Source organism: Sciurus carolinensis, chromosome 5 (assembly GCF_902686445.1).
Source record: "Sciurus carolinensis chromosome 5, mSciCar1.2, whole genome shotgun sequence".
NCBI classification, from domain to species: Eukaryota; Metazoa; Chordata; class Mammalia; order Rodentia; family Sciuridae; genus Sciurus; species Sciurus carolinensis.
The window spans coordinates 124,021,271-124,044,437 of NC_062217.1; the positions used below are offsets into that span (position 1 = coordinate 124,021,271).

The 23,167-nt window shown below is 43.0% G+C and overlaps 1 protein-coding gene across 1 annotated transcript; it reads left to right on the plus strand.

Annotated features, from left to right (window-relative positions):
• Nucleotides 1–287: 287 nt before the first annotated feature.
• Oit3 (oncoprotein induced transcript 3) lies at nt 288–22,669 on the plus strand. The gene is made up of 9 exons (XM_047553235.1): nt 288–420; nt 3,936–4,310; nt 5,750–5,857; nt 8,308–8,430; nt 11,317–11,439; nt 12,736–12,896; nt 14,294–14,709; nt 19,590–19,689; nt 21,540–22,669. The coding sequence occupies exons 1-9, from the start codon at nt 360–362 to the stop codon at nt 21,711–21,713; spliced, it is 1,641 nt and encodes a 546-aa protein (XP_047409191.1). The 5' UTR covers nt 288–359; the 3' UTR covers nt 21,714–22,669.
• Nucleotides 22,670–23,167: the final 498 nt, after the last annotated feature.

A 23,167-nucleotide genomic window follows, 5' to 3' on the forward strand; every position in this document is an offset into this window, starting at 1 on the left:
TCCCCCATTTAGAGTTCCCTCTAGATAAGATACTGGAGGTTTCATTCAGGGAATTCTTGAGAGAAAACAATAGGAGGATGAAGGACTGCAAGGATCCCCCACCCCCAAAGAAAAATATCAATAAAGTGACCCTGTTGACAGTGCAAAGCAGTGCTCCAATCTGGGGTCAAGGCCAGAGCAATGGACACCTTATCCCACTCATCCTCATCCTCTTCCTCCGATAAGGGCCCAGCGCATACTGAGCCTTTCTTCATGAGAGCCTAGAAGTCTTTAAAAAAAAAAAGCGATTGAAAAGGGGACAAAGGAAAACTGGTACTAACAGGACTTTCCAGTCTGTTTCTGGCGGTGAGTCCAGAAAGATGCCTCAGGTCCCGCTGTTCACCTGCCTCTTCATTACGGTCACCCCACTGTCATCCCTGGGTGAGTCTGGTGTCAAGAACTTGGCACAATGTACTTGTCGTTGTTGCAATTTGCTATTTTGTACAGATTGTTAAGAACTAGGTTCCAGCACTTCAAATACTGTTTCTAGATTCGTGTCAGAAAAGTCACTCATAATTTATGAAACTTTACATGTTCCATTAGCCTCTTGCCTAGGCACCCAGAATTCCCATGGGCCTGTGGTCTCCAACACCTTTCCATGAACTAATTATTTACTGGAGTATATGTAAGAGAAATTGTAACCTTTTTGTATTCTAGGCACTTTTACAGTTCTAACTTTAAGAGTGAAAAAAAAAAAAGATTTTTAGATTTAAGGATAAAATTTTCCTGTAACGAATGCAAGACACTAAATGCTCTGTGCTTTGAAGGGCACAGGTCTGGATAAAGCAAACTCATTAGTTCTGACCTTGGAAAATACTGGTGACTTTTTGCACAGACCAAGCACCTTTTAAACTCCCTCTGTCCTCAGACTTGGCTCCAAATTAGCCAACTAGGCAAGGGAAGGTCTCAGTTCCAGCTACTGACAGATTTCTCCCTTATTTCTTTCTCCAACAACATGAGTTCTAACTGGAAGAGAGTGCAGAAGGTGGGATAGAGAGAAGCAACCTTGGCACTCTTGTGTAGCTCAGAATTCCACACTGATTTCTTTGAGGTCACTTGGGCTGTGCTCTGGCATCTTTAAGGATACACATTAAAAACTAGATTTGAGCAAGTTAGCAAGTCCCTAAGCAACTTAGTGAACCCTGTCTAAAAATAAAAAATAAAAAAGGCTGGGGATGTGGCTCAGTGGTAAAGCAACCCTGGGTTCAATCCCCAGTACAAAAAAAAAAAAAAAAGAGAGAGAGATTAGGTTTGAGACCTTAAGGAGGCATGGAAATTGAATGTAGTGCAGTATAGTGGGTGGGATCCTGGGGCAGGCAAAGATGTAGGTAGAAACTAAGAAAATATGAAAAAAATGTGGACTTAAGTTAATAACTTCTCAGTGATTCTTTTACAGTGGCAAAGACACCACACCACGTGTGTGTATAATGTATGTGTGAGGGGAAACTGGCTGCGGTGTGTGGGGGATCTCTTCTCAGTTATTCTGTAAATCCAAAACTGTCCCCCAAAATAGACTTGAGCCACCTGTCGTTCAACACCTGTACCTTCTGTCAGTAACTAACCAAGAGTTGCTCAGGCCTGAGGGGCGCCCTCCCAGCGCCTCCCTCGGCCTTTCCTTCCACTCTTCCGGTTAACTCTCCCTCGGGCACCTCCCACGTCCTCCCCTTACCCCCACGCCCTTTCCAGATCCCCGACCCTCAGCCCCAGCGCTTCTGGGATGTTGGACTCAATGCCAGAAGCCAGGTGTAGAGGGGACCTTTGGGGCGGCGGTGGGCGCTTGCCCTGCAGGAGAGGGGAAGCGACAGACGACTGGGCGAGAGAGGAGAGGCTGGAAAGGAGAGGGAAGGGGAAGGAGAAGCCGCAGGGACCAGTGGGGCCTGGGAGGGAGGGAGAGGGTCGGAGGGCAAGGGCTTCCCGACCGCGCTGGGGGACGGTTTCGGTTCGGCCGCCCAGGGAGGCGCACCTCGGGCCCCACCCGTGTGCCCTCTGCGCCGCGGCGCCTCCTGCGTCCCGGAGAAGCGCGGGGTCGCGACCCCGGGTCTCAACCCCCTGGCGGGAGGCCGCCCAGGCTGGCCTTCGGGAGGCACTCCCGCCGAGGAGTCTTCACCCCATCGAGGATCAGTATGCAAAATACTGATTCTGGCTCCAAATTGAGGCTGAAAACGGGGTTTAACACCAGCGGCCAGATTATTAAAGGACTGAATTATGGCCTTCGAGGGGGATGGAAGCGTTCGATGTCAGCATGTGCGCAGTGGTGCTGGGCGAGGCGGCGCTCGCCCGGCGGCAGGTTCGAGGCCAGCCTCAGCAATTTAGCGAGGCCGTGTCTCAAAATAAAAAATAAGAAAGGAGAGGGCTGGAGATGCAGCGCAGTGGTAGAGCGCCCCTGGGTTCAATCCCCAGTTTGAAAACAAAACACACAAACCGAGCGAGATAGATAAATAGATGTTATTTTGCAGGGGTTGTGGGTAAATTTCTCTTCATGCCCCAATTCCCTGCCACTGGAGAGGAAGTGAACCTTTAACAGCGCAGGAACTCACAGCTAACTTTAAGGGAAAACTTTATAAATCATGGAATAGTCATTATGAGAACTTCTGTAGAAGCCATTAAAAGTTGAGTATCTAACCATTTCTTATAAAATTACAGCGAGGGAAGTGAGCGAGATATTTCTATGAATTTGTAATTACCTGTGAAATTGCTCTGGAAATCTTGCTTGGCAAGAGAGCAGGCCAAAAGAAGGGAAGGGGATTGAACTGAACCCAGGACCTTCTGCATGCTAGGCAAAGGGCTCCACCACTAAGCTACACTCTTAGCCCACTGTTTTTTCACGTGTATTGTTTTTTTTTTTTTTTTTTTTTTTTTTTTTTTTAAAGAAGAGAGAGTCTGAGGACATTTCTTCCCCTCCAGGGACATTAAACTAGTCTAGGGCTCTGTCGAAATACCTCAGGGACATTTTAAAAGAAGGTTGTTCCTGCCATCTGCCACTCTGTGAATGTGTTATTTCCAAAAAATGCAATATCCCACTTATTTTTTGTCCCAAACTGTCATATTATCTCTGGGAATCACTTGCCAGTACACTGTGTATTTTAGAGCAGCTGATATGTGCCTGAGGCCTTTTCCTTTTCAGTGGAATGAGCTTAACACATTCTTTATCAAGTCAAATCTCCACTAATGCAAAATTCTATATATAATCTTCTTTACACGTGGCCATCCAAATTTTTTGTTTGTTTGTTTTAATTTCCAAAGAACACTGTGATACGGCCTCTCCCATGACTGGATAGCAGAACTGAAATGTGCTTTCCCATAACTGTTTGTTATTGTAATAAAACACCTAATTCCTCTTCCATAAGACAGTTCCAGTTTTTTTAAAAACTGATGTCTTCTTCAGTCTTCTTTTTTCCCCACACTGTAGTCCTCAACTTCTTCTCCAGTGACTAATGTTTAGGCCCTCTTCTAGAACTGTTCTACTTCCTCTGGACAAATTAGTCAATTACTTTCATTGAAAAAAAAAAAAAAAACAAGAAAGAAAGAAAGAAAATGACCTCCAGATGTGAACACAGTTCTCAAAATGTGGTCTTCCCAGGGCAAAGTTCACTGAGTAGAATCCCACCCTGCCCCATGGGAGTGACTATCCTCCCATCAAATGATGACTGGATAAAAAGCAGAGTTTGATCTAACACTCAGCCTTACCTGGGTTTCAAATAATGTTGCAAATCTATAAATGTATGAAGCGTGTTTAACTCCAGTGGAGGAATCTTACACAGCTACTTTTGGGGACTTCAGATCATTTTTTTCTTGAAATTAAAAAAGTCAAAATGTGAGTCCAGGAAGGTGGACTCAGGCTGTCGAGGTGACCTGAAACATCAGTAGGTGACTCTGAGTGCCCTCTCCCTTTCCAGCCCTCGATCCTTGTTCTGCTTACATCAGTCTGAATGAGCCCTGGAGGAACACGGACCATGAGCTTGATGAGTCTCAAGGTCCACCTCTGTGTGACAACCACGTGGATGGGGAGTGGTACCGCTTCACAGGCATGGCAGGGGATGCCATGCCCACCTTCTGCATACCAGAGAACCACTGTGGGACCCACGCACCCGTCTGGCTCAATGGGAGCCACCCACTACCAGGCGATGGCATCGTGCAACGCCAGGCCTGTGCAAGCTTCAAAGGAAACTGCTGCCTCTGGAACACCACTGTGGAGGTCAAGGCTTGCTCTGGGGGCTACTATGTGTATCGACTGGCCAAGCCCAGCGTCTGCTTCCATGTCTACTGCGGGCGTGAGTACTGCCTGTGTGCCTTCCTCCCCAACAAGGCCACGGTAGAGTCAAAGAGAAAGGTGCCACAGGAAACCCAGTTACGGTGACAGCAGTGTCTGAAAGTCTGAACAATACTGATCTGAGATCAAAGATCCCCCCAGACTGTGATTTTCCTTCCCCTTCCCTTCCCTTCCCTTCCTTTAGGGACAAAGTCTCTCTAAGTATCCAGACTGGTCCCAAATTTACAGTCCTCCTGCCTCAACCTCCTGAGTTGCTGGGATTACAGGAATCTGCCACAGAGCCTGGCCAGACTGTGATTTTTGAGATCTAGTCCTAGAATTTTTGAAAAATTTCTGAAAGAAATAGAAAGGGAAAGGAATCATGACTTTGAACTGTTCTGGTTTGTCTTTTATTCCATTCAAACAAAACATTAGAAAATGAAGTGTTGATTTAGGTCATTGAAATGGTGGACTTCCGAACTTTATGAGTATGGAGGACCCTTTTTTTTTTTTTTTTTTTTTTTGGCTAGGTACTGGGGGTTGAACTCAGGACCTTGTGCTTGCAAGGCAAGCACTCTACCAACTGAGCTATCTCCCCAGCCCTGGAAGACCCTCTTAAAGGTGTCTGTATAGATCAACCGATCAATCGACAGATAGATGTTCAGACCTCCAATTGGCAGTATTGTACTTAGTTAGCATCCATTGATTTGTTAAAATGATATATAATAGAAAGAAGCCTCTTGAGGTCAGTAATGTTTTAGTGGGAAGAAGCCACTTGAGGTCAGTAATATTTTTAAGTGAATTTCTGTATTAATACTATCAAATCTGTGTACTTTTTAAAAGTTTGTTGTGCTGGGGGATGGACCAGGGGCCTTGCACATACTAGGCAAGCACTCACCACTGAGCTACACCCCAGCCACATATAGGTTTTTAAAAGTACAGAATAGGACTTAATATTTACTTGGCCTATAACTCATGTTCGGTGGCATTTTAGATTTACAGAAAACCTATGGCCACCCAAGGGCCTGTCTAAAATTGGGAGTCGATCTAAATGATGGAAGATGCCCTGAGCACCTTTCCTTTGGGTTATGAAAACCCTGAGCCAGGAGAACTTCCTTGATGGTGGCTGGGCACTTGTGCCGGGTGACTGCACTCAAGAGACTCCTTCAAGAGTGAGTGTGCTCTGGTGGTGGCACACGCCGTTATCCCAGCAGCTCGGGAGGCTGAGGCAGGAGGATCAAAAGTTCAAAGCCAGTCTCAGCAACTTAGAGAGGACCTAAAGCAACTTAGAAAGACCCTGTCTCTAAGTAAAATATAAAAAAGGGCTGGGGATGTGGCTCAGTGGTAAAGCACCTGTGGTTTCAATTCCTTGCATCAAAGAGAGAGAAAAGATCTAGAGAGAGAGGAAGAGTGTGTGTTCCAGTCTTCACCTCTCACAAGAGTGATTTTATCCTTCCACAGATTTTTACGACATCTGTGATGACGACTGCAACGGCAGCTGCTTGGACACCAGCGAGTGCACGTGCTCTCCCGGAACCGTGCTGGGCCCTGACGGCCAGACATGCTTTGGTAAGAAACTAGACAGGAGGGAGACACGGCTACTAGGACTGAAGGGGTCAGTCAAAGTCTCTTCCTGCCTCTGAGCGCCAGCGTTTCCCAGGTAGTGTTTCTGAACACTTGCAACAGCATTTGCCTTTTTAGTTCAGGACTAAAGCTCAAACCAAATTGATGCTGTGATAGCAACAGTCTAGAACTGAGCAATAGAACTGGGCTCTCTGCATTGTAGGCCTAGCTCATGTGGCTATGTGGGACTTGAAATGTGGCTGGCATGACCCAGGACTGAGGATCTAAATTTTAATTTTATTTAATTTTAATTTAAAACTTATGCTTGATTTAGTCATTGGAAAACCAAAAATGTCTGGGACAACGTGAGGAACTATAAATTTTATCTGTATTTACTAACTATCAGTACAGATTGAATATTTCTGATGAAAATCTGGCATCCAATTTGAGATGTGCTATAAATTCATCTCAAAGTGTGTTCCAAAAAACTTGTATTATTTTCTTAAGTATGCTTCCAGGGTTTCTTCAGGCAGATATAAACATATAAATAAATATGTGTTTGTTTATTGACCTTTTATTTTTACATCAAAGATGGCCTAGCATATACCCATCTCATCCTTAGCAGTGTGTCTTGGACATCTCTGCCAATCGAAGCCCCAAGTCCCTACCTGGGGCCTGTGGGCTGCAGAGAGATCATGGATCACCTAAATTATAGGCAGATTTTCATGCTTATGTGCATATGTCAATTTTAGTTATTATTTAGTTTCCAGTTAAACATAACAATTTAAATTACTTATTTTAAATTATAGCTGGGTGTGGTAGTGCAACTCGGGAGGCTAAGACAGGAGGATTGAGAGTTCAGAGCCAGCCTCAGCAATTTAGCAAGGTCCTAAGCAACTCAATGAGACCCTGTCTCTAAATAAAATATAAAAAGGGCTGGGGGTGTGGCTCAGTGGTTAAGTGCCCCTGGTTTCAATCCTCAGTACCCACCCCTCAAAAAAATTACATAATTTTTTCAGGCAGAGAGAAGACTGTAAGAAAATAATATAACAGATACACCCATACCCAGATTTAAATTTTGCTTCCTTTTAAAAATGTAAGTACAGTTTTGCAAATAGAAGTCATTGCTCTCCATCCCAGTTTTCTCCCTCGCCCTCCAGGGGAAATCACGGTTTTGAAGTTAGCATATGTTCTTCTGGCCCATGTGTTGTAGGTTTTCATCGTTTATGCTTGTCCCCACAACACTGGACTGTATAGCATTGCTTGGTGTGTCCCTAGAATTCACATGGGAATGCCGCCTTGTGCCTTAGGGGAGATTTTCTCTGGGGTGCACCTTAAGAAGTGAATTCATTGTGTAGAGTAACTGGCTGTAACAATCAACTCCAAGTGACAATGGCCTATGTAAGTAGAAATTTAGTTCTTCCTCATATTAAAAAAATCAGTCCCAAGGTAAGTAGTCCAGGTTTGGAACAGAAGGTTCTAAGGAGCCCAAGCCCAGGTGTGGTCACATACTATACCCAGGGAAGATGCTGGCCTCTGCCCACACACTTTACAGGTCGTAGGAGGTTGGGAAAGATGGGGTCTTGTTAAGATTCTCCTCTTCTGATTGTATGTTTCACGTCTACAAGCTTTATGTGTTGGTTTGGTTTTGATCCCGCCTTGTCTTTTTATACACTCATTTTGGTTAGTATGCTTTTATTTTATCTTTGGTAATTAAAAAAAATACTTGTATCATAGATTTCTGGATTATTCTGTTATCTCTGGTTCAAAGTCTCCTGTTATTTTTTATTTTTATTTTTTGGAGGGGAGTGGGTAGCGGGGATTGAACTCAGGGGCACTCTTCCGCTAAGCCACATCCCCAGCCCTATTTTGTATTTTATTTAGAGACAGGGTCTCACTGAATTGCTTAGTACCTCGCTTTTGCTGAGGCTGGCTTTGAACTCAGGATCCTCCTGCCTCAGCCTCCCCAGCAGCTGGGATGACAGGCACGTACCACCACACCCAGTTAGAGGGCAATTCTGATCATGTTCTAACAAAAGACTCTCACAAAATATTTTATTGGATATTTTCTTCTGCACTAAATTAAAACACAATTTCGTGATTTAAAACAACTAGACTTATAAGTTTGTATTTATTTAGCAACTTTTCAGGAACTCATGAGAAAAAGCGAGATTCACCAATACCAATTAGTAGGTGTATTCAGAACACAAACGCCACTTCATTTCCCACAGTTTTTCCATTAAGAGGAAGTAGTTGGCAAGTAATTAGACACCTTCCACTCAACAGAGGACAAGTGAACCCACGACTTGGTGGGGGAGACCGTGTTGACAGAAGTGATGATGGAGGACCACAGTGGGTGTCATGCACCTGGGGTGATGGTCCTGGAGATTCGCTCGAGGGCTGGGGACCAGATCAATGGCTCGGCAGCATGGAAACGGTGCGCTTCTCTTCCACAGATGAAAATGAATGTGAGCGCGACAACGGTGGCTGCAGTGAGATCTGCGTGAACCTCAAACACGCCTACCGCTGTGAGTGCGGGGCTGGCCGCGTGCTCGCCAAGGACGGCAAGACCTGTGAAGGTGAGAGCGGGGCGAGGCCGGCCCAAGCTCCAAACCCGCCTTAGATTAGAGACTGAGCAGGGAGGACGAACTAGGCCGCTTACCCGCAGGGTGCCCACGATGTGGACGGAATTCAGTGACGATTTGATCTCCAGGATCTGACAGGAGGGGATTGTGCAAGAAAGCTACGTTTTTACCAGGGAACCTAAAATAGGGTATTTCGTGATTCTCACACTTGAATGTGTCCATGAATTGCGTAGGGTTTTGGTCAAGTGTGATTCGGAAGGTCTGGGATCAGGTCACGATATTGCATTTCTAAATAACTTCTAGGTGACACCTGTGATCCCTCCAAAGAGCATACCTGGAGCAGCAAAGCAACCAGGCAGGCAGCACGAGGGGCCCCTAGGCTGCTTCTCAGCCTCCCAGCTGATGAGAACCCCGGGCCTCTACGCTCATCCCTGCGGAGGCTCTGCCGCAGGCTGGGATGGGGTCTTAGCGTCCACGTATTTAACTTCCACAGATGATCCTTACCGTCTAGGAATTTAGAAAATTGGTTTACATGAAGCCATTTCCCCCTGTGTGCTTTGTTTTTACTGAAGATAAATATGATTTTTGGAAATAAAAATTTCGTTTAATTTTAACAGCTGAGATGCACAGTTTATATGACAAAGTAACAAAAAATCCTAATGTATATCAAATAATCGAAATGAAAATTATCTATTATTATTTTTGTTTTTTAACTTGAAAATGATTATACATATTGATGGGATGCCATGTGATATTTTGATAATCTGTTTGTGAACCTTAGAGACTTCCCTTCTCTAAGGCACGTTTACCTTTGTATATGATCACAGCTAAAATCTCATCACTTCTGCTTCTGTAAATCTGAATTCTCTAGACACTCTTAGCAGAGTGTGTGATGTTGATGTGGAGAGATAAATGACTGAGTTGTTATTATTTACAGAGGATATATGATTTGTCCCACAGAATAATCGAATTTGTAGATTAATAGAGCTGTGGTACTGCTTACAAGAATTCATTTCATTCTTGTTACATTCAAAATGATAAAATACTAACCCAGAAGGAAAAATTATGACTGGTGCCCACAATTTATTTTTTGCAACAAGGTTTACTTATTAACTAAGGGAACATTAACTGAAATTTTAAACTGCTATCCCTTATAACAAGACTAAATGTATTTAAATTTTTATTGAATGAGGATAATGTCCTAAATTCTCCCTAAATCCTATTTTATGCAATATTTTTTGCATATTTGAATATTAATGAAATGGACCATGAGGAACATTTGTAATTATTCATGAGCACTTTATTGGAACTATTACAGTTAATCCTCTATAATCTTAAAAGCTAATAACCATAACTAAAAAATATTTAGGGAAAGATAAAAATTATATATGAGTGACACTTCAGAATTAATATGCCTATTTGTAACCCTTACATTTTAGTGATAGTCTAAATGTATTAGTTTCTTTAGTGGGACTACTAAATAATTTTCTCTTTAAAAAAATGAACAGCCTTTTTAAGTTTTAAAGTAATTTTTATTGTTTTATTTTATAATAAGAGTGTAGGAAAAATGTAGAGGAATAAAAGGAAGATAATTAAAATGACCTACAATTCCCCTTGCTAGATATGTCCATTTTCAACATTTTGGTATATCCTCCTGAGAAACTTAAATTCTTTAAGGCAATTCAGATTTTCAATTTATTTTGGCTTTGCATTTTTAGACCTGAAAGAATCCCAAGTGAATATTACAAATATTGAAACAACTCAGAGAAATAAAATGATTTGAGAGAGGTTGTTTGGTCAGTGGTAGAGTACTTGCCTAGCATGTGTGAGGCCTTGAGTTCAATCCCCAGTACTGCAGAAATAAATAAGTAAAATATTAAAAATTGTTTAAAAATAGAAAAAAGGTCATTTTTAAGGAAAAATTCCTACAAATTTTGATTTTAATATAACACTTTATGCTTTCTTCTGCACTATTACTTGTAGTTTCAGTTATTTCAAAAGCCCATAAATGGTGCTTATGTTCTTTTAAAATATGCAGATTTATAAATAGGTGATAACTAATACCTTTAAAATTTTTTTTTTTTGGGTGCTGGGGATCGAACCCAGGGCCTTGTGCTTACAAGGCAAGCACTCTACCGACTGAGCTATCTCCCCAGCCCCCCTTTTAATTTTTAAAATTATTTTTTAGTTGTAGATGGACACAATACCTCTATTTAATTTACTTTTTTTTAATGTGGTGCTAAGGATCAAACTCAGTGCCTCACACATGCTAGGCAAGTGCTCTACCACTGAGCCACAACCCCAGCCCTACCTTTTAAGTTTTGTAAAGTTTAATTCATTGCAAATTTATTCTCTCTATACAGTTTCACAAAAATTGAGGTATCCCAAGTTAATTTACTTATGTTCCAAAGAACTAATTTTTTTTTCTTTTTTGGTACTGGAGATTGAACTCAGGGGCACTTGACCACTAACCCACATTCCCAGCCATATTTCATATTTTATTTAGAGACAGGGTCTCACCGAGTTGCTTAGTGACTCACTTTTGCTGAAGCTGGCTTTGAACACCAGATCCTCCTGCCTCAGCCTCCTGAGCCACTGTAGTTCAATACTCAGGATTGAGCCTAACCCTAACCCTCACACATGCTAGGCAAGTGCTCTACCACTGAGCTACTTTCCCAGCCCATAGACAAAACCAAACTGAAGGCTCTTCTACAAAATTCCTGACCAGCTTGAGAGAGTAGAGCTGTGGATATTGAAAGATCGCTCTTTATAGTTATAACATTTAATAAACATTTTTGTGTGGGCTTGCCTACATGTCTCAGTGCCAGACTTCTTAGGGAAGAGGATCACTAATGATTCCTTTCTCTGTTTCTACTGCAGATATTGAAGGATGCCATAATAACAATGGTGGCTGCAGCCATTCTTGCCTTGGGTCAGAGAAGGGCTACCAGTGCGAATGTCCCCGGGGCTTGGTGCTGTCTGAGGACAACCACACTTGCCAAGGTAGTACGTGGGCCTCTGCTCTGAGCTATACTTCCTCCTGCCCTGGACCCCTCCCTCCCCCGCAGTGTGTCAGATCCTCATCTTTCAGAACAACATCCTTTGAGCAATTGTGTGCTCCTGAGTCATCATTCCGGAAGATTTCACAAGAGGAGATCTCTAGGAAAAGATTTCCCCAAAGCAAACTGTCCTGTGCTGTTTCCCTTTGATTTTCTCTTATTTCTGTGGCTAATAATACAACTACACATTTGGAAGTGTAAGACATTAAGCAGTTCTCTTTTGTAACAGATAACATAGGCAAAGCTACGTTGAAGCCCCAGAGAGTGGGTTCTTCTCCCATCCACTGTTCTCTGAGAACCACTATCTGAAAATTTACTTCTTCATGTCCACAATATTAATTCACTAATCTAGCAAATATTTAATGAGCATCTATTTCTTATTTCTTTATATATTTCCCATTGTTCTGGTGTGTCCTCACATACTGGATTTTGATAGGACCCATTAAGTATTTGTAGAGTTTGGAAAAATGAACATGGAAATGTTAAGGAAAAGCAATCTTTTTAATATTAAGTTAAAGTGGAATTTACAGTCAGAGTTTATGGTTTACTGAGCAATGCAGGGACAATTTGGAAGCCTTTCCCAAGTACACTGTGTTTATTACCTCTGTTTTATGGGGCAATAATTTACAGTAAAATCAAAGTAGTGTCATTGTGTCATTTAAGCCTGTATCAAAGCAGCGCTTTTCTGTATTGCCAATAAATTGTGTTGGTGGTAAAAGTTAACACTCTAGATGTTTCACTTTATGGAGTTATGCTAGCCACATTTTGAACCAAATGTTTGCTGAGCTGACACCCAAATATGATAGTTCCTATTTTGAAGAGCAGTATATTTGAGAAGCATTATTTGTCCATAATCTTGGGAATTAAGAATCCTGGTTTTATTCACCAACTTGTTTTGAACCTCATTAATTTCAGAGCAGTTTATATGAGGGAGAAATTGTTTTCCCCAGAAACCTTCCTTACCTTTTCTCCCAATTCAAGTTTCAATTTTTTGTTTTGTTTTGTTGTACTGGGAATTGAACCTGGAGGTACTTAACTACTAAGCCACATCTCCAGCCCTTCTATGTTTTATTTTTTTGAGACATGGTATTGCTAAGTTGCTTAGGTCCTTGCTAAGTTGCTGAGGCTGAGTTTGAACTCTTGATCCTCCTGTCTCACCCTCCCAAGCTTATGGTGTTACAGGCGTGCATCACCTCGCCCCACTGGGTCACAGTTTTAACAGTAGCCCTCTTTCATGCAGTCCCCGTGTTGTGCAAGTCAAGTGCCATCGAAGTGAGCGTCCCCAGGGAGCTGGTTGGTGGCCTGGAGCTCTTCCTGACCAACACCTCCTGCCGAGGAGTGTCCAACGGCACCCACGTCAACATAGTCTTCTCTCTCAAGACGTGTGGCACAGTGGTCGATGTAGGTTCCCCCGTGGGCACTTGGGAAAATATCAAAAGCCAGTTTCTTGGGAGGGGTTGTCAGAGCTATGCAGTACGACTTGTCATAGATGAGATATCTCCACGAAAAAGAACCGAGCTCTAAACATCGATGTCGTTCAGTTCATAAACACATTATCAAACACGTGCTGTGGAGCTGTCATGCTGAGGAATGGAATTAAGAATTCTGCCCTTCCTGTTCTCACACAGCCCTCTATCTCCCATCCATGCAGATATTTCCCTGCATGCACCAGCACCAGTAGTACTAGGGGCCTGGCTCTGTCCCCTCTGAGCAGTCATTTTATTTGAAGAAAGTGACTAATTGAGATGATGGTGTATTTGTGATGAAGTGAATGATTTCAAGTATTGAAGCAGGTGGAGGTAAAAAGGTTTCTACCGGGCCGAGGCTATAGCTCAGTGGCAGAGTGCTTGCCTAGCATGTGTGAGGCACTGGGTTCGATCCTCAGCACCACATAAAAATAAACATATAAACCAAAGGCATTCTGTCCATATTACAACTACAAAATTTTTTTAAAAGGTTTATACTTTCATCCAAAAATTTCACACAGCCCCCTGCCGGACAGTCTGAGGGGTATTGAGATAAGATGCCTGTCTGGTAGGAACTTGCACGGCGACCCTGAGATGACAACACATAAAATATAAATAAGAGATGAACCATGAGACAGAAGACAGGGCCTCTAGGAGCTCAATAAAGGAACAAGTGGGACTCGGATCAGGGTGGAAATGTGTGCAGGACTCGCACATAAGCAGAGGACAAGCAGGAAGCTTTTAGATGGGAACAAAGGAGGAGAGTCAGAGAGGGGAGTATTCAGGCCTGTGCCGAGGTGAATGGGCGTGCTGCCTCCCTGCAAGGCGTTCATGCTGATGGTCCCACTTTAGGCAGGTTGTGTGGATTCTTTCTGTGGATAATAAAGGAGATGCCACATGATAGGCTGGCCCCACTCTGGAGCACAGCAGAGCAGACAGCATTGGAGATAAAAAGCTGGAAATCATCTGCACCGTGTGAGTGCTGACCCAGATTGTGCTTGCAGCTGGATTGACAGGTCCAGAACCCCTGAAAAAATAACTCGCAGACGCCATCCTTTTCTAAAATACCAGAGCTTGGAATTTGCTGAATGCACACGGATCAGGTTTTATGAGCAATGCTCCAAAGGAACGTTGGGTTGACCAAGCAGTAGTATGTGAAATTCTTACAGTCAGGTTGTCTCACTAATACGGCAACAAAAGATCCATCCTCCAGCTTAGGCCACCAAACTGTTTTGATGTAAACAGATGTTTGGAGAAAGTTATGTGAGGAGGGGACAAAGCTCTGCAGAAATAAACAAAATCTCTTCCTCTCCTTGCCCTGGCCTGGCTCAGGTGGTGAATGACAAAATCGTGGCCAGCAACCTGGTGACAGGTCTACCCAAGCAGACCCCAGGCAGCAGTGGGGACATCATCATACGGACCAGCAAACTGCTGATCCCGGTGACCTGTGAGTTCCCGCGCCTGTACACCATTTCGGAAGGATACGTTCCCAACCTTCGAAATGCCCCGCTGGAAATCATGGGCCGGAATCATGGCATCTTCCCGTTCACCCTGGAGATCTTCAAGGACAATGAGTTTGTAGAGTCATACCGGGAAGCTTTGCCCACCCTCAAACTTCGCGACTCCCTCTACTTTGGCATTGAGCCCCTGGTGCACGTGAGCGGCCTGGAGAGCCTGGTGGAGAGCTGCTTTGCCACCCCCACTGCCAAGGTCGACGAGATCCTCAAGTACTACCTGATCCAGGACGGGTAACTGTGCTGCTCCTGCCGCTTCCTTAGTCCCAGCCCATCACCCGCCCCAGATCGAGGACATGCGCAGTCAGTTCTTAAGGCCGCATGGGGCTCTTACCTGCCTTTTATTAGTTCAGGACCCATTTATTAATATCTTGGAGGTAAAGACATGTGAGGGAGAGGAAAGTTAAAAATGATATTGGGCACAGGGTCTCACGCCTGTATTCCCAGCGACTTGGGAGGCTGAGGCAGGAGGTTCATAGGTTCAAGGCCAGCCTCAGTACTTAGCAAGGCCCTGTCTCAAAATTGAAAATAAAGAGGGCTGGGGATGTCGCTCAGTGGTAAAGTACCTCGGGTTCAATGCCCAGTACAAAAAAAAAAGAGTCCAAAGTGACTAACTGGTACCATTAAATCAAGACAAAAGACATACTCAGAAAAGCTGATTTGAGATATAAATATTGAATTTGATCAAACAATAGTATACTGAATAATATTACATTTTGAATACTTGCAGGATACCTAGGAAGGGAAAGTCGTGGGCAGTTGGATATGTGTATCAGGCTCAGGAACAAGGTCAAGACTAGATAGTAAGGAAACAGCTCCATTTATAGCTGGAACTGTAGGATCAGAGAAGGCCCGGGTGTGTGAGGTGGGGGCTGAGCCTGTTCAGGCGCCTGAGGTCACGTGGACAAGGGGAAGTGAGGCTGACACAGGAACCGGGAAGTTTTGACCCAATGACAAAAGAAATTAAATGAGACCCAAGAATTTGAGGAGTTTTCACTCCAGGAGAGGGGAAACAGCACTAAGGGAGGGAAAATTCAGGCCACCTGTTAACAAAGGAAGGGACTGGCCTTTTATGAAATAGCTGAGCTGGAAGCTCCTTGGAGCCAGCTTGGTGCCACCCTACACCTGGTCCCTACGGTTGGTTTAAGAATAGGAGGGTGAGAAAAGACATATTCCATACACTGTAAGGCCGGGAGTGGACCAGGTTATGAATTCAGGCCTGCCAGTGCATCCACCATTTTGCCCCGGTTCTGGTCCTTGCCTGTCTCAAAGCAGCAAGTGTAGACTACTCTTTTAATAAGTTTGATACTGAAGAAGAGAGAAGAAGTACTTGGTAGGTTTTAGGAGAAGAAAAGATTTCCATGGAATCTCCTGAGGAGCCTCTGACTGAGTTCTGTAGGTGCGTTAAGGTATCATTGAAAATTCCAATTGCTTACATTCCCCAGAAAATTACAATCACACCCCAAACTCAGAGTTGTCTCAGTGTTGTCTCTTGAATTTCTTCCTTTCTAAATGTCAGTCGGGACGAGTCCCACACAAAGGTCAGGAGCTGCTGCGGCCCAGCCTGGGAAGGGTCCAGTAAGAGCCACTCCGGTGTGCCTCAGGTTTTTCCCTTTGCTGGTGGGCCAGCAGACCCTTGGAAATTTCTAATTTGCTTTAGCAAACGCTCACCACAGCCTTCACCTTCTGCTGCCAATCCCTTACACAGTGATTTTTCAACCCTTGATGCTGTTTAGGATCAACTGAGAAACTTTTTTTAAAAAAGCAGTGCCCAACCCAGGCCTCTCTGCCACTCTTATTGTCTTAATTCTAGCCATGGACCAGGAAAATGGCTTCCTAAACCCTCCTCACAAACCTCAGCTCCAGGAAGCCCCCTGGGAATCCACTGGAAAGGAAAATATGATCTCATCACAGCCCTCCTGAAAACCTTTCAATGGCTCCTTCTTACCTTTGGTGGGTCAATTCAGCTGTTTTCCAGGAGGGTTTTCAGCCTCAGATTCCTGCAGCCTTGTCATAGGCTCATGTTCACAGTAGGGAAAATCCATCATTCTGAGCAGCTTTGGGAGGTCAGTCACAGTGGGGACTGTAATGGAGGGGCTCTGTAACCCTTTGGATTTCTAGTCACAGTGAAGTAATTTCCAGAATTTTAAAAATGAAAAGCAGAAGCATCATTTTCTTTCTTTCTTTCTTCTCTCTCTCTCTCTGTCTCTCTCTCTCATACTTAGTGCTGATTAAGGATGACTTTTGCTTCTTTTTAATTTTTTACTGCCTTAATGGAATATTCTTCAACTATAGTAAGTGAAGACACTTGAAGTGTACAGTTTGCTAGGTTTCAGCATAAACACTGCAAAATCAACCCTGTAATTAAGATCATGAACATTTTTCTCACCCCAGATGTTTTCTCCTGCCCCTCACATGTACTTTTTAAGAAAGTATATAATCATAACTCATGTACTGGAAACGAGCAACCTGCAGTCTCAACAATGCCTGTGAAATTTGCTTGTATACTTGTTATTCAGACTTTTTGTTTTATATAGTTCTAAGACTCTGCCCTATTTATTTTTCTAACCATTAGAACATATAAGGGAGGAAAAATAAATAAATATATATAGCAAAAGAAAAAGGCATATGCAAGAACTGAAAACCACAGGTGTGCGGGCCTGTTTTGTGGGCAGGTGAATAGCACCAGCACAGGGACGAGAGGGATAGACAGGGAGATAAGCCTACTCAGCAGGGCTGCGGCCCTCAGCTCTGACCTGGGCCTTCTCCAATTTCTGCTCCTGCCAGATGGAGTTACTAGCAATTCAAACTGGAGTACCTTGTCGCCTCCTGATGTGGCATGTGCTGTTTCCTCTGCCTGGAATCTTCTTCCCACCTTTTTTTCTATCTCATTCTTTCTGGCCCTTCAAGATTGAGCCGGGTTTACTTCCTCCTTGAAGCCTTCCCTGATCTGTCCCATGGTGATCTAAAAGTCCTCTTTCCCTTTCCTTCTTCCTCAGTGCTTAGCAGAATTGGTGGGGGGGCATCATTAAATATTTGTTAAGAGAATTATAAATGAGCATACCAGTAATTGGGACTAGGTCGCAATCTTAAAATAAACATAATACACTTTACTTGTATTCATAAATTATTTGATTATTCATTTAAAAAAGTATTCATTGCCTTTAGCTTAAATTTAAATCAGGCTGGAACATATCCAATGCACTTCCCACTGGTTTTAGTTGGTATACCCTGTGGAATGCAAAACAATTTAATGCTAGTCTAAGAAAAATATAATTAGAAAGTGAATTTCAGAAAAAGAAGCATTGGATTCTGAAGTCAAGTGTTGAACAACACTTTGGTAAATAATCATTTTGGCTTCTCCTATATCATTTTCTTTTAGGATTTGAACTTGGAATTGTCAGAACTAGCATTATCTAATCACAGCAAACATAAGCCAAGAGTCCAAATTTGTCCTGGATTCTATTCAGTGATATTATCTTATAATAACCTTTTCTGACTCATTTTCTCTTTTAAAGAAGAAATAATAGTATTTCAGATAGACAAATGGAAAACGCTGAGGGCATTACATGAAAATCATGATTTTAATATTGTTACTATTGTTAGCCTAGATACCCAGATACTAGGCTAGCATGGATTTCTTTTTTTTTTTTTAAGTACTGGGAAATGAACACAGGGGCACTTTACCTCTAAGCTACATCCCCAAACCTTTTTATTTATTTATTTTTGTTTTTATTTTGAGACAGCATCTTGCTAAGTTGCTCAGGGCCTCACTAAATTGTTGAGGCTGACCACAAACTTGTGATCCTCCTGCCTCAGCCTCCCAAGTCTTTGGGATTATAGGCCTGTGCCACTATGCCTAGCAATATTACTCTTTTTTATTTTTATTTTTTGTGGTGCTGGGAATCAAACCCAGTTCTTTGCACATGCTAGACAAGCACTCTGCCACTGAGCTACAACCCCAGCCCCAGTATTGCTCATTTTGATATCCTCTGCAGCACCCAGCAGAGGGTCTTGCATGAATTAGGTGTGCAAACAATACTTACAACATAACTGGAAGATCATAGAAATTACTTTTACCTCAAGAAAGTAAAAATTAATAAATATTTATTAATAAATTAATAAATAGATACAAAAAATAGCAGAAACTAGATCATCTGTTTAGATCCTCTCCAGTTTGGTGGAATAAGGTACCAGTTGTAATATAAGTCGAGATTCCTTATTTTTAAATAACCATATGAAATTTTTCAATAGCACCAAAACAGTAGTTAGCAATAAACTACATTGTGGTTCTTGAGCATATGGAACTGGAACCTCATTTCAGAGACTTTTGTTTCTGAGCCCCATTTTTTTATGGGCCTAGTATCAAACTATGAGACACCCATAAAAAGGCAATTATGCCCAGGAAAAAAAGAGTCCCTTTAGCATTTAGAAGGGTACAAATAACACAAGGGTGACCCTTGACCTGTAGAAGAAAATGTTCATCTGAAACTAAAACCATGACAGTGGAGCATCGTAATGTGTCTTTCCCCAGCTAACCCGGAGGTGAACCCCAGACCCTGCCCCATTACAGCTTATCATTACATTCAGAAGAGGAATTAAAACAACTGGAGGTGAAAGACTTCTCCCCAGTTATTCCCTAAGAAAGTTAAATATGTGCCAGTTCTTCAATGCTTGGACTGTTATATGTTCACTTTTGTATCCCCTTGGTGTCTATTAGGTGATCTGTAAATATTTATTAAATCTTAGAATACTACAAAAAGTCAGAATTCCTGCAATATATTACAAATGAAAAGACAGCCTTACCAGTCAAAGATCTTTTTGACACAAATGTTACTGACGTGCTAATACTTAAACACATTAACCCGCAGGAAATGCTGGGGCCAGTTTGTAGGCTCATCAGACAAAGGCCCGGTCAGACTCCCTCAGCCAGCAGCTGTGCCTGCAGACGCCTCCACAGGGAGGGAATTACATTTTCCTTCCTTAAAAAGCTTGAGCGCAGCCCAGCCCTCCCCACCCACTTTGCCTCTCCTTGGGCCAGATGACTTGGACAGGGTAGTTTTTCCACCTCTGTGGAAACGATCAAGTCTTAAGTGCTGTTGTCCTACTTTCAGCTGCGTCTCAGATGACTCCGTGAAGCAGTACTCGTCCCGGGATCACCTAGCCAAGCACTTCCAGGTTCCGGTCTTCAAGTTTGTGGGCAAAGACCACAAGGTGAGCTGAACACTTTTTTTATCCTGTCACCCCAGACCTGAGCTTCCTTCATGATGTCCCAGTGTGTTGACCTTCTAGGAGCCCATGATTAGGATCTGAATGAACCCTGAGAAAATACAGTGAAACTGGCCACCAAGAAGCTTAACATCTCCATGCATGTCACAGGTGCCTTGCTCCCAATAACTGTGCTGTTCAAAGAGAATATACCATAGGACTGGAATTTGAAATCTGTGTGGGCAGGTGTGGATGAAGAAGCCAGTGTAGGGTTCAACTGCAGGCAAGGGACATGGACAGGAAACTCACAGAAAAGACAGTGAAATGGGAAGTGAAAATAGTACCTAAGATGCCAATTGTAAGACACCATGTAATTTAAAAAAAATTTTTTTAGTTGTAGATGGATACAATACCTTTATTTATTTATTTATGGTACGGAGGATAAAACCCAACGCCTCACACTTGCTAGGAAAGTGCTCTACCACTAAGTCATCCCCAACCCTATTTTGTGTCTTATTTAGAGACAGGGTTTCACTGAGTTGCTTAGCGCCTTGCTTTTGCTGAGGCTGGCTTTGAACTCCGGATCCTCCTGCCTCAGCCTCCCCAGCTGCTGGAATTATAGGTGTGCACCACTGCACCCAGCTAAAATTGTAAAAATTACAAATTAAAACACTTGGACAGTTATAAGGAGAAGTATACAGTGGTCCTACAAATTGGCACACTTTCTGGAAAGTTATCTGATAATATGTAATTATAACAATTAAACCGTCATATTCTTTTATCTAAAAATTCTAATTCTGGCAGTTTCCTCAAAGACAAAACCAAACAAACAGGTTTATTGTGTTTGTAGAGAATCATTTTAAGGAAAGAAGGAAGTCCACAAACTAAGCTAAGGGCTATGGTATATAAATTTAATTCAATATTAAACAGCTAGTAAAATGATAAACATGAAATATTTATGTGCATATTAAATATGTTACATTAAATACACACACACACACGGATAAACTTTATAAGAGTTTATACCAAAAAGGTTATGCAGTGTAACAAAGTGGAAGTGTTTTTGTCATCTACAGTTATTGAAGTGTTTAAGACAGAGGGCCAGGCAAGGTGGTGCATGCCTGTAACCCCAGCAGCTCTGGAGGCTGAGGCAGGAGGATCACAAGTTCAAGGCCAGCCTCAGTAACTTAGTGAGGCCCTAAGCAATTTAGTGAGACCCTTTTGCCCTGGGTTTAATCCACAATGTAAATTAATTAATTAAGTAAGTAATTAAGGGACATCAGAGGGCGACATTCTTTCTCGCGCTGCCTGTATGCGAGTCCCTGTGCTTTCCTGCCGCAACCGGCATCCGTCTTCCTGAAGGGCTGCTGAAGTGATGGTAGACCCTCCTCGCCACCTCCTCTAGGCAGTGAGCCTCAGCAGCTTCTCATAGAGAAGACAGGTCACTACGGAAGCGCAGCGCCAGTGTTCTTCCCAGACCTCAATGTGCCCTGGCCAAACACAGAAGTTACAGGTGTGGGCTTTAAATCATCCACGTGACTCAAACTCCAGCTGCACCACATTATTGAATGTGTGAACTGGAAAAGTTCCTTATTCTAAGGATCAGTAAAACAGGGACGGTCATGTCCAGCTCAGAGTGTGCTGTTAGGACCGAGACGACGCTGGGGACATTGAGTGCTGTGTCAGGCTCCCCTGGGTGCCCACAGGGACATCTGGTCTTCTTCTGGGGGGTGGTGGTGCAGGGGATTGAACCCAGGGCCTTGTCGCTCACAAGGCAGGCGCCCTACCACCTGAGCTATATCCCCAGTCCTAGCACTGGAATCTGTTTTTAATGAGGCTCATTATCACCTTTTCAGGAGGTGTTCCTGCACTGCCGGGTTCTTGTCTGCGGGATGCTGGACCAGCGTTCCCGTTGTGCCCAGGGTTGCCACCGGCGAGTGCGGCGCGCGACAGAGGAAGGAGAGGACGCTGCGGAACTGCAGAGCCACATGCTTACCGGTGGCCCTATCCGCATCGACTGGGAGGACTAGTTGGTTGCAATACCTGAGTCCCTGCCTTGGGCTACTCTCCTTTCTGGAACTTCCCCCCACAACCTCTAAAAACATCCCAGAACCTCCTAGAACACCTGCCTGCTTTAAACCGGGTATTTTGGTTTTACACAGACTCCCAGAAGGACTCGCTAATTCTGGTTCATTGGGTCGGAAGAGGTCACAGCGCTGCTGACCAGCGCAGCCTGGGTGGGGCTTCAGCTTCCTAATGTAGAAGGCTCAGCAGTCACACGGAAGGCTCCTCCCATCCCTTCCGTTTCTTTCCCACAATTAAATAACTCATGTATGACGCAATAGGGCACTAAAATCAGAACCTGGGTATGATGTTTGGAGTTAGAAGCCTAAAAGAAACTAAATAGTTACTAAAAGTATGTCCTAAATACTGAGACTCCCTAAATATGTAAAAATAATTATACCCTGAAAACTCAATTCAAATAGACTTCAAATAGAATAGAGGATTTGGAAGCTCATCAATAAAACAATGTGTAATAAGAACATGCTATTTGGTTTTTCTCTTGCATAATATTTTCTTTTTGATGTTTTATATTGCCTTAAGTGGAATATTTTTACTTAATAGATATTAATAAATTCACCAACAGGCATTGAAGTGGTTTGGTAACTGAACTATAAACAAAATTAGTTTAGTATCATATGTCCTGAGAATTGGTATTCGATGCCCTTAGGTCAGTAAGACAATAGAAAAAGGTATAAAATTATATCATACTCTATTTCATAGGTGCTTAATCAATTTTATTGAAATAAACATCATAAACTACAAAGATAAATGTTATCTGCATCAAATCCACTTTCTTGATATGTCACCTAATATTATGACTTTTTATGTTAAGATCAAGAAAAGTGTTTCTTCTTTTTCTTCTTAAAAGAAGCTACAATTGGGCTGGGGTTGTGGCTCAGGGGTAGACTGCTTGCCTAGCATGTGTGAGGCACTGGGTTCCATCCTCAGCACCACAAATAAATAAATTAAAGGTATGGTGTCTGTCTGCAACTAAAAAAATTTTTTTAAGTAGGTACAGTTGACAATTCTTAATGGAGCTGGTAGAACTAACAAAAGGAGTAAAATGACTTGTAACAGAGGCAGGCAACCTTTCAGGGGACACTTGGTAAATAAATGTTTTAGGTGCTCTGGGTTCTTTGTCACAACTACTGGGTTCTGTGGTTACAGTGCAAAAGCAGCAATAGACAAATACAACACAGGCTTAAGCCAGGTGAGTGTGCTGTGTTCTGAAAAGCTGTAAAAAAGCAGGCTTTGAGTACAGTGTGGTAGCACAGTCCCATAAACCCCAGCTATCGGGAGGCTGAGGCAGGAGGATCCTAAGTTCAAGCCCAGCCTGGGCCACTGAGATCCTGTCCCAAAATTAAAAATTTAAATAAGGGATGGGGATGTTGCTCAGTGCTAGAGCACTTGCCTAGGATGC